Here is a 17,394-nt window from a genome sequence, read left to right on the forward strand (position 1 = left end):
ATGTCAAGCTCTGAAACAACACCTACCCAAGCAGTGACTGCTTTTTTTCTTATTACACATTGCCAAAGCTACTTTCACTGTTATTTATCACAAGTCCATGCTGATCTAAGTACAAATGTGGAAATGCAAAATCTTAAATGACAAGCTGTATGTAGCCACCAAAACCAGAAAAACAAGGAACAAAGGTTGGGGGGGGGGAGGGAAGAGAAGAAACTGATACAGAGCATCACTTAAACAGTGGACACAGGTAAAAAACAACCTACCTTATTTTCTACCTACCTTGTCCAGGCTGTGACCTTTAAGCTTAACTCTTGAATTATAGTCTGGACAAAAAATGTCTCAGAGGCAATGCAAAATATAGTGGATACTTTGTGTGTTAAAGTGTTACCTGTGCAAGAAGTCAGGAGCTTTATTTAGCAGAGTGTAGTACTGTCTCACAAACTCCCGCCCTACGAGCAGGGGACTTGGCTTCTCCATCACCATTTCTTTGGTACACAGTGTCAAATGCTGTAATTAAAAATACTCATGTTAGTTTGGAGACAGACCTACACATCATAGCTTCCTCATAAAGGATAAGCATACTGATATTAGAATTGAAACAATTATGTGAACAGGAACTTAATTCACACAGAATTCCTCCACCAATTCAGAACACTCTCACCTCCTTTGGATAAATACAAACATCTCAGTCAACCCATCGACAAAGACAAAACTGTGGAAATAACATCCCTTACAGAACTAGTACTTTAAAAAAAAAAACCCAACACCTACAAAAAACCCTCAAAACTCCCAAACAAATAAACCCTTGTTAAAAAAGGTCTTATTTAAACTGATGAACAACTAAAACCCAAAGTTCAATTGTGCTGTAAAACAAGCAGGAATACACTTTCTTGTCAGCTGCTAACATTCCTTTATATCAAAAGGCTGACGTCATATCTGTGACATGAAGATGGTAGCATCAATTCTGAAGTAATTGCATGGGCTGGATTCACATTTCCTGAAGACTGGGAAGGGAAACCTTTATACCTCAGACATGACCAAAGCCTTAGATATTATTTGTCCAAGCTAACTACATTTCACATTCATCAGAGAATAATTTCACTTAGAAAGGACTTTAGGAGTCATCTGGTTCAACCTCGGATGAAAAACATCACCAGTTTCTAACATGTTGCTCATTAAAACAAGTTCTGAGTAAGGTTACTAACATGTGAACAGAACTTCCACTGGCAATTTGTGCCTATCAGCTCTCACTTTAACATGGAGCACCTTGGGGAAACATGGATCCACACACTCCCACCAGGTAGCAGAAGGTGACCATAATATATCACCTCCCCACTCTGCTCCTCTGTTCTTCAGGTGGAACAAGCCTGGCCCTCTCAAAGCCTCCTCTCTCCTGGTGCTCCTACATCAGACTCATTTCAGCATGCTCATTTCTTCCCTATATAGGGGAGTTAAAACTGGGAGCAATACTCTGGGTTTGGGTGTCACAAGACTATAAATGGAAAGGAAGAATCACTTCTGCTCACTATACTCCTGTTTATGCAGCCCAGAAGACAAGTGCCCTTCATCGGCACAAAGATGTACTGATGACTCAAGTTCAACTTTTCTGCCAGGATGGTAAGGTCCATTTGTAGAAAGCTGCATGATTTGCAGTCATTTCCCAGCCTCTACTTTTTTTTTGCATGCAGTTTTTCCATGCACATTCAGAACTTGATATGCAGCCTTCTGCCTTCTTTGAACTTTGTAATCTTCCCATCAGTCCATTTCTTCAGCCTATCCCTGCAGAAGCTTACTGTGACTGACTCTAGCCCATCATCCAGGTCACAAAAAAAGGTGTTATTCAGCATTAAACAGCATCAGCCCCAGCACTGCCCACAGAGAAACTTCACAAGCAGCCAGTTACCAGTTGGACTTTGTACCGATCATCACAGCCTATGATGCTGACTGTCCAGTTTCACACCCACCTCATAGGCTATCTGTCCAATTTGGCTCCAAGAGCAGCACAGGAAACCAAGGCATTGCTGAAATCAAGGTAAACTATATCCATTGCACTTATCTCACCCACTGAGCCCTCCACATCGTCACAGACGGCAAGCTAGTGAGTCTGTTATAACTTGTCCTTGGTAAGTACATGCTGGCTGTTCCAAACAGCTTCTTGTCCTTCATGGATCCAAATATAACTCCCAGGAGGACTTGCTTTACAAGCCTTCCCAGGGATCAACAAGCAGCTGTTCAACCTACAACTCCCATCATTCTCTCTACCTTGAATGGTTCTTAGTTTTGCTTGCTGAGCTCCTACCCATCTTACCATCCCACAGACAATCCATGTCAAAAGGATCGTTGGCACTCTGCAAATCTTTTTGAGGGCTTGACAGCACCTAACATGTTGCTTTTTCCAGCTCATAGCAGGTTAACCCACTCATGAATATCAGCATCTGCAGTCATGATATTCCCTCCAGTTCTCTAAAGAAAACGTAATCTATTTTCTCTCTCAAAAAGAAAACCGAAAAAAACGCACAAACTATAGGCAAGGCAGCATCCAAAGAAGACCAAGACAAAACCACAAATTTCAAAATCTTACTTCTAGGATTAACTTGACAGTCAAGACAAGCCAAAGTCCAAAACTCTCTGCAATCACAACAGGACAGGACATAAAGCACATGAAGTAAAACTGAGATTAATCTCAGCTAAAGAATAAAACTAAAATATACACAGGAATAACGCCACAAACATGTCAAATCCTTAATCAAAAGGATCTTTAAAGAAAAAAGCCCAAGTACCATACTCAAATAGCTTATAGTTTATGGACAGCCAAAATAATCTCAACCTGGCAATTCAGGCCATAAGACAGTACCAATAACTGTTTCCAAATACAGTTAGCCAGGAACCACACCTGAAGCAATGGTCTCAAAAACTTGTAGGCAAGACAGCGGGCAAATCTTGAAATACAAGTTTTGATCTTGGAGATAAGAAATCAGAACACTTATTTTAGGGTTGTCCACAATTTTTATTACAACATTCCAAATCTCTGAATTACAGTGTTAGCTGTGGCTGATGAAAGCCCCAGGGGAAGTCACTTTGATAATCAGGCCCAAAACCAAATGTCATGAATACTAAAGGGCACCAAGACTTGACACCTGTGCATGTTCGAAGCAGGAACCTCTCCAAAGAAACAAGTCTGAGCAATTTGGTGACCTTCATAACATGACAAATACTACAGCAATGGCACAAACATGGGAATTTTACTTGGAAGACAATCTTAAAAGAACAAGGACCTCAGTTTCTGCAGATGAGACTTTTCTTCTTTTTGCTCCCCATGAGTAGATGATGAAAAAAAAAAAGTGATACAATCATCACTTTGTGAGAAAACAGAAGGAAGGAGCTTCATCATAATTTCTAATTTTGTTTTTAAAGAACATATTAAAAAGCAGATCCTAGCCAGCACATATTGTTATGAATACAGCAATAAGAAAAGTACATATGTTAACAAATTACGGGCATACCACAAAGAGCACTGAAAATGCCTCTAGGTACGAAATATAATAATCTGTGACAAATCATTACACTACACCAGGTCTGTATGACACTAAATCTTTTCTCCATTGGAAGCTGTGCTATTTCTGGAAAGGCCACCCAAACCTTGCAGAAAACCTGAGAAAAGCAAGTCCACAATGATCACACCCAGACAATTCTTCCCTAACAACTTGAAACAGATTTTGGATTACACGCTCAAAGAGATGAGTACCGTCCACCTCTGTCCATATTTCAAGTGACAGTACCACTGATTTATGTCACAGAACCACAGTATTTTACATGATGTCTCAGCAGAGTTCTTCACCTGTCTCAGTATTATTTCTTTTTATTGTCTCTAAAGAGATCTCAATAGGGATAGCAGAGGTTTAATGAACAATTCAGGTCTCCAAGTCATTAAAAGGCAATAAAATAAAAAGGTAGGTACTCCTCACTATCAACATGGGTGCCATGAAACTATGTTTTAAAAAGTCTGAAATCTCCACAAGTCCCAGTTAGTACAGTACATCCTTAAAAGTCAAGGACCTGAGCCTTAGTGGGCCCCAAGGGTTTGGAAGTAAACGCACCAGTGAAATTTAAGCCAAAATCCAGGGCGCTGGCATCAACAACTTAAATAGTCCAGACTTACAGGGAATGGTATCTCCTTGTTTTATCAGGCACTAACAGATGCCCCATAGATACGAAGACTCTATAAAAACTATTTTTCCAGTTGTCATCAGTATATACTCAAGAGCCAAAGAATAACTACTAAGAAAGAAAGACCTAACCACTCTTCTCACTTGAAGAGAATAAGCCATATTCTTAGATCAGCCCGAGCAGCCATTGGGAGAGTGTCTTAATGACAACTTACTGCTTGAGGCACTTGCAAACCTACTAGCCAGAAACAGAATACTGAAACTGAGAAGGCAAATACAAGAAATCACGTAAATTTATCTGCTAGTATCTTTATGGTGCAGTCATACTGCTAAAGAAGACCCCTCCATCATGCGCACTGCTAAAAGCCATAAGCTACACACACAGGGTGACATGAACACCCACCCAATTACTGCTTGCCCACAATAATCCTGCCCACATCAAGTCGACATAACAATTATTTGACAAGATTTAATTTCTACCCTACTCAATACTTTTTATTCCTGTGCTGCCAGAAAGGATTTGCAGTACTTTCTTGAACCAGGGAGAATCGGCAGCCATGTGATATACTTCACAGTAGACTCACAAGCTGAAGACTAAACAAAATATGGAATCTGTTCCAAGATTCCAAGTAAATACGGCTCAGGGGAAAGGGACTCAAGGGACTGGACTCCAGAACTGATGGAGTGTGCACATGTGCCAGTGCAACATCTTGTGCAACTTGAATTTGTATGACTCAAGTTCGTAACAACATAATACCTTAAGCCTACATGAGGGACAGGGTAAGCTTGTCACCGTTACCCTCAACAACCAGGTTCCTATCTTGAGTTATTTACATGGTCACTTCTTTCAAGAAAACAAAAACAATGGGAGAGTTAGCATAGAAAGGAATTATTTGGTATCTGCATGCAAAGATAAGCAAATGAACACAAGCAGGAACATATTTTTTTTTCTCCAAAAAGCAACACCAACTGCAACTCCAGAGCACTGTTAAAACAAATTGTAACATTCACTTGACTTTCTGAGAACATCCCAGCTACATTCTGTTAGATTCAGGTACAAAATTATTACAGACTTTCCTTAGCTATACAAAACATCTTTTAAAGGCCTTGGTAACAAATGTCAGCTGTGACAAATAGAACAAGAAGTCAGCCTTTGCAATGAGATGAAAACATTAACGGGTAAAGGGATGAGACACAGCTCACATAAGAACAACCATACTGAAGTACTGGGGAACCAAGTGCTACAATAATTTCCCAAGTCGACACTGAATTAATAGTGTGCAAATTCATTCAGCCTGTAACCATATTTATATATAAAACTTTATTTATTAAACTGTGTTTGTAACTTCAACCAAATAAATTTTAAAAACCTACTCCAAGCTGTCACCCATCAGTTGCACAGCAAGGGAGAAGCAATTTGTTTCTGAAGAAGTACTGAAGGCTACTACATGCTGAGTAGTTAAAATGTTCACTGGCATGCATTTTGCTCAATAAGCAGCTCTCACATCAGAGAAACTTATTTTTCCTAAAATACATATAACCTTTCCCATTATTTCCCTTATCCTGTAGAAAAAAAAAAGAAGTTGTACTAATCATCTGTGGCAAGGCATTAAGTTACCTGAGGCAATGAATGAGGTATAGGATGGTATAGGCTTAAATTTAGTCTCCAGAGAACAGACTTGGACACCAAGTCTTCAGTTGTGTCAAAAGAGGCAGTTCAAAGCCACCTTCACACTGCTTCAAGACTGGCCAACAGTGATGTTGCCTGGATGCTTCACCAATTCTACTTCAAAAACCCCAAAAGCTGAAGCAAGTTCTGAGAGAGGCTCAAGAAAAAGTCATCTCAACTTAAAGGTAATCTCCACCAAGACAAACTTTTAAGCTTTGTGAGGGGTGTGCAGGTCTCACAATTTGGTTTACTAAGTGAAATTTTTTTGTTTATTGACAAGTAAATTTCACTCTGAACAATTCTTCCATAAAACACTTTGTCCATGCCTAAACACACACTAATGTCGAGCTATAGTTTTATGTAAACCTTCAATAGCATGGCTCGTTCTTAAACCCAAAAACCTGTAACTTCTAAGTCACTGGCTGGATTTCAATACTACTAAACTGAAAATAAAACTGGGCAAAATGCTCTTAAAAATCAGAAAGATGCTCCTCATGCCACAAGCACACGAAGCAAAGTCAGTAGGGACACCATGATTCCTACACCACAGGAGTTGAGGGAAAACAAAAAGGAAGGGGAGAACATCTTTCCCAATCTTGGGCAGGTTTCTCCTAAACATAAATTATCACTTTTAAACTGCATTTCCTACCATAGGCATGCAAACAATGCTTTAAAGGGTGCCTGCTACCTCAATCCACACAAGCGAGTCTGAGACCCTACTGATGTAGCACACTGTGCAAGCAGCCACATCTTGAATAAAGCTAAAAGACCAAACTAAATGGCTTGTAGGTACTCCGTGGTAAAGTAGGCATTGATCACAATGAAAATATACTGAAAGACCAATCAAAAGTCCCAAACAACCCAGTCCAGTACTGAAATCACCTTCTCTCCTTCATGCTCTGTGAGGTAAGTGTTCAGATTCCAGCAAACCCATATAATCTACCAAAATCCCTTTGCTTCATCATCTACTAATCTGCTATAACCTAAATTGTCTGAGCCCCAAGACACAGCATGCAGTTCTTCCCAATCAAAGTGTCCTGCAAGTTTGGGTTGGTTTGACTGGGTTTTTTTGAGAGGAGTATAATAGCATCCAGTATTTTAAGTGCAAGACTACTAAAGGGGACTATTCCCTGGGCAGTTAAGATGCACCACCTGGAAGAGCTAATACCAATATCAATAGCAACTGGAGCCAATGGCACCACCAGTTCTGGGAAACCCACTGCAGCTCCCTCTGTCATTATCAAACGCCAGGTCCAGTGCCTTTCTTCTGGTATCTCATTAGATTTACCTTTTAGGTTGACATTAATACTTTCCCATGTTCTTGGAGTTGCAATGCAGTTCTTGGGTTGTCAAATGCTCTCAAAAGAAATGACATACAGTGTCACAACTGCTACAGTATGAAGAACGACTCAAATTCACCACTGTGATTCGAGACATTCTGTTTCCCCATTGTATTTTCATCATTGCAATATATTCCTTAAGTGTGAAAATAGATATAATATTTAGAACTTCAGTTCAATAAACTAAAACATTTTATTTGTGAGGTCACCAGTGGTTCAGTGGACTGGATGGCCAGTACCTTCTGTTTTCTCTTAAGCTAGCTACCACAGAAAAGATTTTATTCTGCTAATGAAAAAAAAAAATAAAAATCACATGATGCAGATGCTAATTCCACACAGCAAGCCCACATCTGCAAATAGGACTATTACATGAACATTTCAAATGGTTTGCCAAGATTATGTCTCTTGCACCCAAGCTACCAGAGCCCACAATGTGAACGACTCCTTAAGAATGGAAATGCCTTCTTAGGGAAGGGATGTCTGTGTAGGCATACTTACAATCACAATGAAAAGGACATGCCTTGTCAACAACAAATTAAGTCCACAAGGTAAAGCTATATATTTTTGTCAGCAACACCACCTTCTCAGCCAGTTGGCAAACCCTATGCCCACCTGCAGTGCTATGATTGTACAGCTCTACTACCTTCAGGAACGCGGGCACACACAGTGGTGTTTGCTCCATACTATTTGAAGTAGAGTCTGCTCCGCATCATGGAGTAGGACAGCACAGTCTACACTGTGGAGTAATCAGTTCTTGTAAGCTGGTCACTGATCTTCATTCTGCTACTATTCTCTAAACAAAACAAGAGAAAAAAACCCCACCAAACTGGGGTATATTAGAGACAGCAGATCTATATATGTGTGTGTATATATATAAATCCTTACTAAGAGAGGATATATCTTCCCTTATACTCCTCCATCTCACTGGAGGACAAAGAATACCGTGCTGGTTTTAAACACAAGGGTTGAGTATAAACAGCACCTGCACAAGAACTGCAAGGAAAAAAATATCTTACTCTGCTTCTCAACAGTTTGAAAATACCTTGAGTATCTTTACATTTCTTTCTGCAGGAAAGTAGAACACTTCTACATTGAATCTGAAATGCCTAGAAGATACAGATGACTTGCGAACTGCCAAACCATAAGGGAAGGCCACAGCAACAAAACCTTCATGACCGACCAAGTCTTCCTGCACGAAAGCAAACAATGATCTTATACAGCCTCTTTCTTTGCTGCGTTAGCTCTCTCATGTAGGGCTGCTTGACACCAAGTTCAAGATGGAGGGTCACACAACTAGCCCAGGAATTTAAAACCTTTGTTGTGAGGATGTTCCTGTGCACCCACATTGGAACTGCAATGACCTCTACTGTAGCCCTCCGAGGTTAAGGGGAGTAAAAGCCTGAGAACATACCAAGCCCAGCTCAGAAGACAAACGAGAGAAGCTCAGAGATGATCTACTCAGGGCAGCCAGATCTGCAGAATAAAAGGTACTCTGAACAACTTCAGCCATATTATGTGTGAAAACATAATAGCTCAAGCTCAAGTTGTGACTGGGGAAAGAGGAAGTGGAGGGCGAGGTCCGCAGAGCAAGGAGAGATCTTGCAGCCAGCGATGCCCCCAGAGTACCAGTTCGTGAGAGGAAAAAGGAGGGCTCGCTGGGCCGAGGACAGGCAGCTCGGGCTGCTCCTGCAGAACAAGCGGTGCTGAGCCAGTGGCATCCCGCACATGCCCAAGCTCAGATACCTCTAGAGGCCCCTGGAAGGCAATGCAGGAGGTAAATCGGGGAGAGGCGAACGCAGGGCCGATCGCCGCAGCGAACATCCAGTAACGCAGGGCTCGAGGCGTTACGCCGGGAGCAGTGGGGTAAGGGGACACCTTCCCCAGGCTCTCCCCACCGCCCAGGGCGAGGCGGAAGAGGGATCGCCGGCGGGCGACACGACGCCAAGGTGACGGCGAACAAAAGCCCCCCCACCCCCCATCCGCGCCCCAGCCCGGCCCCGCCGCCCCCGCGCCGCCCCGGGCGAGGAGCCAGGCCGGGAGCCAGCAGCCGGGCCCGGCCGCGCCAGGCGGGGCGGGCGGCCAAGGGCAAGGCCGGGCGTGGGGCGCTGCCGCCTGGCGCGCGCCGCGACCGTTAAACTGGCCCCCCGCACGGCGGGGCCTACCCCCGGATCCCCCATCCCTCACCTAGGGACAAAGTCTCGGTGCACGGGGCCGAGGCACGTCCCCCCCCAGGACCTGCTTGGTGTCGGGTGAGGCGAGCGTGTCCCTCGGCGCGTCCCGCAGCGGGGGCAGGACGGGGCGAGCGGGGCGCGGCGGCGGCGATGTCACGGCCGTGCGGGGGAGGGGCGGCCGGAGCTCCCGTGAGCGCGTGCCTGTGCGTGCGTGCGTGCGCGCCTGCGCCGAGGGAGGGCGCGAGGAACGGGGCGGGACAAGCGGGACCGGGCGGGCGGGCGCGCGCCTGCCCCGCCCCCAGGGTGAGCGCTCGGCCGGGGGGCGGGTCCCGGGGGCGCTGTCCGCCAATCCCCGGCGCGGTGACGTCATTGGAGCGCCCGCTTCCCGGCGCGGGCTGCGTGGCTGGCGGGTGCTATGGCGGGCAGGGCGTCTAGAGGTTGCGTTCACCGGGGAGACTTTCCCCTTCACTTCTCTTTAGCTCGGCTGCGTCTGAACGAGACCAGCGTTTTCTTTCTGACGGAGTCTTCAGCAACCTAAGAAGTAAGGGGGGTGGTCAGCGTTGCCTGTCTCCCTGCAGAGCTTCTCACCGTTCGTAACTCAATGGGAAGTTCAGAGCTCCTCGCTGAAACGGGGAAAGCTTTAGACTTGTGCTGAGGGCTGAAATAATCACCGAGTGTGGGTCAAATATCCAGTAACTGCTTCTCAGTATGACGGAATCCGGACCTTGGGAGCGTGGTGCTTTCACAAGACCCTGCTGTGTCCCACTGACTTGCAAAAACTGGTAGAGCTGTGGCCACCAAACGGCTTTCTCAGAAGTTAATCTCGGCCTTTTCCTGGGCCTATTTATGTAAGGATTGAAAAAAATAATAAAGAATTCTATATGTTTATAGGAGAACCTAGTTTCGGTTGTTTTTTCTTTGGCAGTTGTTTCCACTCCTTATGCCCAACTGGAGCGTTTCTGATGCATGCTGAGATGTCTGCCTGGCCTAGGAAGGTGAGTGAATACCCAGACGCATCCCAGGGGAAGGGGGTATCCTTCCTAGCCCTTAGAGTGTACAAAGCCCTTGAACTTCAGACAAGATTTTTGTCATAAAGAAAAAAACCAGTCTCTGTGCTACTGGGCCAACGATGCAAGGGAAGAGATGGTTGCACTGAGATATTTTCTTCCAAGAGGGAGATACAGAGCAGGTGGGAGAGGAACTGGGGGCAGGGTGTTCAGTGTTGCCAAAACATGATGCAATTGCTCTGCATCATTGTTTTATTAGGTCGAGGGGTTTGCTGCATCCAAAAGCCTTGGTAGCTTCTCAAGGACTAGGGGTGCACAGGGCTTTGGTTTTGATGTTACAAGGAATGCAGTTAGAAACAAAACTGCTTGACAGAGACAGAGACCTATTTTTTTTAAGGACTTTAGATGCTATTGTTGCTATAAAACTTGCAGTGATTGGATCTGCAGGAAACTGGAAATTGTACCGAACAAATATCCTCTTGGTAACCATCAGAGGGGAACCATTGGGCTGGGGGGCAAATGAAGCACCTGTGGTGTTGGGACTGCTGCCTCTTGGCTAGTGTTCCATGGCAGGAATACAGAATGGGCTGCAGGGGCATCCTGTGAGGGGAAAGTTGGAGCCTAAAAGAAATTTAACTACTTTAATGCAGTTAGCTACATACTAATGATAATTCAGTATAAGCTGCTTTTTACGGAGTTGGTTCTGTTCCAAGAGAGTAATTCTCCCCTTCTGTTTGGGAGTTGGCATCACTTTTTTTGTTTTTTTTGGGTTTTACTTTTCCGTTGTAAGCAACTACAGTTTCTGTTTTCCGAGTCTCGGAGTTGTGAGGTTGTGCTGGACACCTTGAGCCCTATGATGCCAGGGGAGCCAGGTTACTGTGGCGTGCGGGGTTGAAATTTCAGGCAGGTTAATGCCCCAGGCCCCGGATCTGTTGTTAATTCTGAGCGAATAGGAAACAAAATCTGCTCGCTGATAGGGTAGTCAGAGCTGTTTCTTGCTTCACTTTTTATCCTAGTGAAAATGCAGGCGGATGTGAGGGTAGCCTACAACGGTGGCAGCCAGCTTTCTCAGTCGGACTTGGCGCGGGGCAAGGTTGAATCCCCATTGTGCGTCCTATCGTATTTTAGAAGCGCCATGAGGCTGATAACGATGGGAAGGACGGCTGCGGGCAACATGAAGTCGCAGTGGGACGAAAGGCAGCAGTGGGCTGGCGGGCAGAGCGAGGCGATGGGGGTGTGCGGCGGTAGCGGGACGCAGATGCCCGCGCCCCGGTTCGAACGCAGGCTGCGCCGGTAGCAGCGGCCGCGCCCCGCCGGCCCTGCCCACGCGCGGAGGGGCGGGACTCCCGCCCGATGCGGCCACGTCGGCGCCACGTCGTGGCGCAGGCGCGGCGGCCGCTTCCGTCGTGGGGGTGGCGGGTGTGGGAGCGGTGGCGGGGTCCCGAGGCGCGGGGCGAGCTCCGCTGCCCGCGCCGAGCCGCCATGAACTTCTTGCGGGGCGTCATGGGCGGCCCCAGCGCCGGCCCGCAGCCCTCCGGCGCCGAGACGGTGAGCGGGGCGGGCGGCTGCTCGGCGGGGCCTAGCCGGCGGCGGGGAGCGGGGCGCCGCCCGGGACGCTGCCCCCGCCGGCGGCTTGTTGTCGGCAGGCCGGGACGGAGCGCGGCTGGGGCGCAGCGAACGGGGGGGCCGCTCCGGACTGCGCCCAGGGTGCCGGCCGGCGGCTCGCGAGAGGCGGCGTGGGGAAGCCGTGCCGTTTCCCCCCGCGCCGGGCGATGACAGCTTGTCCCGCGTGTCCGGGAGAGGGTCGGGCGGCCCCGCTGCCCGCCAGTGCCCGCGCGGGGGCAGACAGCAGCTCTCCTGCCCCTTCTGCGTGTCGCGGCCCGGCTCTGGGCCAGGGCAGGTGTGAGGAGCCCTCGGTGGCATCCCGCGGCCCTCCCCAGCGCGGCTGGGTGCTCGGGCCAGGGGGGTGTTGCTCAGGGGTTCCCGGGACTCCGCGCCTTGGGCTGCTGAGAGGAATGACAGTAAAGTGCGAGCGATTCACAACTCTCCCGTGTTGCACCTGAAACCAGCCTGTATTTTGTGGAGCATTTTGGAGCCTGTTAATGTTATCATGGCACATTGTCTTTTATCACACATGCCCTGTACAACTCCAGATTCAGAAGCTGTGTGACCGAGTAGCTTCTTCCACTTTGCTGGATGACCGGAGGGATGCTGTACGTGCTCTTAAATCATTATCCAAAGTAAGTACCCAGCTTCCTGAAGAGCCATGTGGATTTTAAATAATTTTGTGATCTCGGACTTTGAGCTAGACCATTAACTATTCTTTTTTTGTCCCCAATAGAAATACCGATTGGAGGTGGGCATACAGGCTATGGAACATCTCATCCACGTCCTTCAGACAGACCGGTAAGTGCTGATCTCTGTCAGCCACTTCCAGCTGATAACCTGCCCCTTCTCTGCTGCTGAAATCAACAAATACAGACTTTCTTCCCAGTACCAGTAAAGCTAGGATGGGAGCTCGTTTTCTGACAGCTCTTCTGTCACCGTGGCCTTGAATGATGACAGACTTGATCAAAGCATATTCAGAGGTGAAAAGAACAGAATTCCAGGAATTTGGATGAGGGACAGAAAGATGTAGTTCTAGGTAGAGTAAAGGTGGTACCAAAGTGCATCCTAATTCTCAATGGTCAGGTTCTGCTCCTGTGGAAAGGTAAATCCAAAATGGCAATGGTAATTAAATCCAATATTTTAAATAACCCCAGTCAACCTGTTATTAGGAAAAAAGTGAGCTAGACAGAATTAAAAGGAAATTAATCAAGTCAGCAAATGTGTGTTTTCTCAAATGTGTCATCAAATGAACTGGTAGAATAATTATGTCACGGGGAATAATGCAAGCATTTTCACTAGAGGGCTCAAGTAAATAGAAAAGCTGAACTCTGTGGCTACTGTTAATGCAGATAACACTAGTCTAAATACTTCATATGGACTGGAGTGGAATATTTGTACAATGCAGCATTGAATTATCTTTGCTATCCATCCCTTTCTGCACTTGATCACATTGCTGTACCCGATACTACTCAAGTGTTGTCACTTGCAGCTTGTTTGCAGTGTTCTGATTTAGCCTTCAAATCCTTCACTGTCCTTGTGCTTACGTAGGCAAGTGTATTGTGGTGGTCACTAAGTCTGGATTTGAACATAGCTGATAAACATACAAAAAATCTCCCTGTCATAAGGGCATGGACAAACTACTTGTGTGTGTGTACATGGGAAGCTTCTTCTAATGTCAAGACAAAGGAGGACTAGGAAAGCAGCAGTTTTTGGGAGGAGACATTATTATCATTCTCTTGACTGGGTAGTTAAAAATGGATGTGTGGCCTCTGTGCAACTTCTATGATGCAAGTAGTTGAAGGGAAGATTATGGGAGTAACTGTCACTAATGTGGAGGGGAAGCCTTTCAAAAATTAGGTCAAGGAGCCTGCTTTCATCCTCTTATCTGCTCTTGAGGCTAGATTTGAACTTTGAGAAGGGAGATAGGGCTCTCCTGATTTCCTTTTCTTTGAGGTGCTAACCCAAACCCTTTGGGGAAGGCTGTGCTTTTTGGGATCCAGTTGTTCCTTTGGAATTTGTGTGTGCAGAGTCTCTGTGTAGTTGTTTTGTGTGATTTGGCTGCAGGTCAAGAGAGACTAAATACATCTCTGAGGTTTTTGGGCTTTCAGCTGAAAAAATGCTATCTCCCTCAGAATGTTACTAGGCAGATTCCCTGTTGCATGTTTCCTGGTGGATCAGCCCATGGGCTGGCCTACATGCTGTGGATCATTTGAGAGAGTTCTCATTGTAGTCCCGGTGTCTGATAAGTTCGGGTATGTGTTAGAGGTGGTGTGAGTGCACTTTTTGCTCTCAGTGATGGTAGAGGTGAAGCTTTTGGGATGCTTTTAATTGTAGGAATACAAATGCAAGCCAGCTCATCCTGAGTAACCAATTGACAGTGATTTATAGGCTGAGCTGTCCCTGATTGCTGGTGTGACTGGCATGCTGAACTGAGAGGATGGTGGTGTGACAGAGGACAGTGCTGTTGTGCTGCCATCGCTGTTGCAGTGTATGCCTGTAGGTGTGGTCTCTGCCCCTTTCCAGTGCTTCCAGGAGCCCTGAAACTTCTTTCTGCACAAGTGGAAAATGCTTGTTTCCTCCTTCTTTCCTCTTTTTTTTTTTTTTTTGCACTGCAGCTGCTTAAGGAGATTTTTTAACAAGCAGCAGGGCACCTTTAGAGAAAGCAGAAGTTAGTGATTGACTCAAGTTGTCTTCTCACTTGCCATTGTATTCATGTGACTTGCATGTCCTGGTCCTGTACACTGACTGTGTACAGATTATAAAAAGTCTGATTTGACTAGAAATGTGAAAGGACCAGGAACACAGAATACTGCAGTCAAAGTAGTGACTTTGTTTTCCTTTGTAGCTGAGCCTTAGGGAAATATGCTTTTTCAGTGATAGCTAAGTTGTCCCGAGGATTGGTGACTGAGCTCCTGAGGTGAACCATTTTGACCATGAAGCTGCTGATGGTTGTTATCTCACTGACTGGAGATGTTGCATGCTTATCTTCCTGTTGTCTTGGACATACACCTGTAGTTGCTGTGTTTTGTGTGCACCAGAATGTGAACGTAATCCAGAGCTGCTTTGGTCTGAGTCAGGAGAGGCTTAATCTACTCTCCGACTTTTTTTACCAGGATGGGGTGTTTGGGTGGAAAGAATTACAGGGTAGGAGCCAGCAGCAGGCATGGGTCTCTCAATTTGCAGAGCCTGAGTGTGTGTGTGTGTGTGCGCAATGGATAGCTGGTGTACAGAGCCTTGTAGCATGTGAATAGTGACAAGTGCAAACACGCTGTCCTATTATGTATATACCAGAAATTGATGGAATACTTTAAGATGCACAACTGTTTGATCTTCAGCAGCATTTGTCTTGCTGGAATATGTAGTAGCAGTATGAAAAACTGAAGCAACTTAAGTTGCTGGTAGAAGATGATTATTTCCTAATGCAAATAAGCTCATTTTGATATCAGTATCTAATTGAAGAGTCATTTGGTTTTAAGACCTTCTCAGCCAAGTAGGATAGCTCTTGTTTTTTTCTGAGAGTTATGTTAACTATTATTCATGTAGCCTTTGAGTAAAAAAGTAGCTGTTTTTAATCTCTGGTATATCATCTGATTTTGGTAAATCAATTGTTCCTTTTGGAATGTGAAGTGATAAGCACAAATAGGCTATCAGCTTTGCAGTAGTAGTTCTTGCCTTCCTACCTTCCCATCTCCCTACCAGAGACATTGATATCTTTCTCTCCTAACTTCAGTAGCGAAAATACGGGGTTTACATGACAGTGCTGAAGTTCTGAGCGCTTCTGCTATCCTGTTCTCATTTCTGTCCTCAGATCCCAGCCTCTTGCTCCAATTTGTTTACAGCCTTTATCCTGGAATGCACCACTTCTGTCTCTGAAGTGAGCATGTCATTCCACTTGTTATACAGTGTACTTGCAGATTGCCTTAAGCTCTGTGTCCTGCCTGAGAGCTGAAAACTCACTTCTTCCACTAGCTTTTCGGCCATCCTGGAGCCTGATAACACTCCCGAGTCAGCCTTTAAAGGTTTCAGACACTTATACACACCAGGTTTCTTATGCCATATGTTTATATTACAATGTGAGCCAAGAACTGTGATCTCCTAGGGGACTTCTCATGACTTTCTCTCTAGATGTTGCCACATCCCACCAGAGATTACTTTGCAGACAAATTTGGCATTGACCGTAAAACAAGCAAGTACCATTTAAGTGTTGGTGTGGGAGAAGGCACCAGCTTAATCTTCAACTATTTTAGTTCTACTCATATAACAAAGTTTTTAAATTTCAGCATGACAACTCTTAGTAGTTTGAAGTCCAATATGAATGTAAGAGAAAGAGTTCCCTTTTTTTTTCTGAAGGCACAAACCTCGGTTATTTATGTGCCAGTAGTTCCAAATTTTCAAACTGTAATATGCATCTCATTAAAACCTCTTTAAGAGGCAATATAAATGTCATTTCCCTTTTGATAGCTTTTCTGTGACTGGTGTTTTTAGAGGTAAAAAAATGCCCTCCTCTCCAGGCATGCTGTTATTCATGACATGACAGAAACACTCTGTTTTTCCATGCTTTTCTTAACAGTAAAGATGATACTTGTCTCTATTCTGACAGTAAAAGACTGTAGTTTTAGCATAATAGGTAAAAGCATTTTTTAGGCACCCTAGCTGGGCAGGACAATACCTGAATGCCTTCACTTCCCTACAATTCTTCTCTGCCATGGTTTGTGAACTCATGGAGCGCTGATATCTTGGGTTGTGTGCTACATAACAACACAGCTGGCAGAGGAAAGATGCCTGAGGTGCCTTATACTGGAGTGTTGCATTGTAAAAAGGCTGCATCTCTTACAGATGCATGAGAGAATGGAAGTCTGTTTCTTGACTGATTTTTTTCACTACACAGAAAAAGCTGCACAGCTTCAGTCTGAACAGAATAATCAATAAAATGTATGTGGTGAACAGCAGATGGTAGCAAGGCAGTGAACAGCAAAAATAGATGCTGCTCTGCTTGTTTTGTGATACGATCCTCTATAGAGAAGAGAAAGGAGGCCTGCATTTACCATATCTACACAAAATTTGCATATTCTTTGGTAGCTGCTGTGTTTTCCTTAACAAGGGAAAGGAAAAGCAAGGCTGCATCTTGTGGTTTTGTTTTTTTTTTTTAATCTCCAGGAAGTAATTTCTGTGTGTTTTTCAGATGTGGATTGTTTCAGTTACATGAAAAAGAAACCGTAGGCTTTGTAGTGTTGGGCTAAAGAACTAAAGATCATGGGAAAATACAAGCAGGCTGGAAATCTGAACATGTCTGCTGGATGAGACCGAAAGCTTCCTTTACTTGCTTTGACTAACTGTTTTGCAGTGGAGGAGATAATTTTTCCCTGCTTCTGTTTCCATTACAGCTTAAGAGAAGGTTTTATGAGTGACATGCTGAGGAAAAATGTATGTATC

The 17,394-nt window shown here is 45.2% G+C and overlaps 2 protein-coding genes across 6 annotated transcripts in view; one reads left to right on the forward strand and one right to left on the reverse strand.

The window, feature by feature from the left end:
• The window catches only part of G3BP2 (G3BP stress granule assembly factor 2), a 30,967-nt gene extending 21,402 nt beyond the window's left edge, over positions 1–9,565 (reverse strand). For both annotated transcript variants that reach the window (XM_061993325.1, XM_061993324.1), the window contains exons 1-2: positions 9,360–9,565; positions 389–507 (exon numbers count right to left, since the gene is read on the reverse strand). In XM_061993325.1, coding sequence (XP_061849309.1) covers positions 389–483 — 95 coding nt within the window. In that variant the 5' untranslated portion in view covers positions 484–507; positions 9,360–9,565. The remainder of the gene's footprint in view (positions 1–388; positions 508–9,359) is intronic.
• Positions 9,566–11,730: 2,165 nt separating this feature from the next.
• USO1 (USO1 vesicle transport factor) overlaps positions 11,731–17,394 on the forward strand; it is a 34,028-nt gene continuing 28,364 nt past the window's right edge. For 2 of the 4 annotated variants that reach the window (XM_061992422.1, XM_061992424.1), the window contains exons 1-3: positions 11,731–11,901; positions 12,507–12,593; positions 12,695–12,759. In XM_061992422.1, the coding sequence (XP_061848406.1) occupies positions 11,836–11,901; positions 12,507–12,593; positions 12,695–12,759 (218 nt within the window). In that variant the 5' untranslated portion in view covers positions 11,731–11,835. The remainder of the gene's footprint in view (positions 11,902–12,506; positions 12,594–12,694; positions 12,760–17,394) is intronic. The other 2 variants (XM_061992421.1, XM_061992423.1) reach the window with 1 other exon arrangement.

The sequence above is a fragment of the Colius striatus genome, chromosome 3, assembly GCF_028858725.1.
Source record: "Colius striatus isolate bColStr4 chromosome 3, bColStr4.1.hap1, whole genome shotgun sequence".
NCBI lineage: Eukaryota > Metazoa > Chordata > Aves > Coliiformes > Coliidae > Colius > Colius striatus.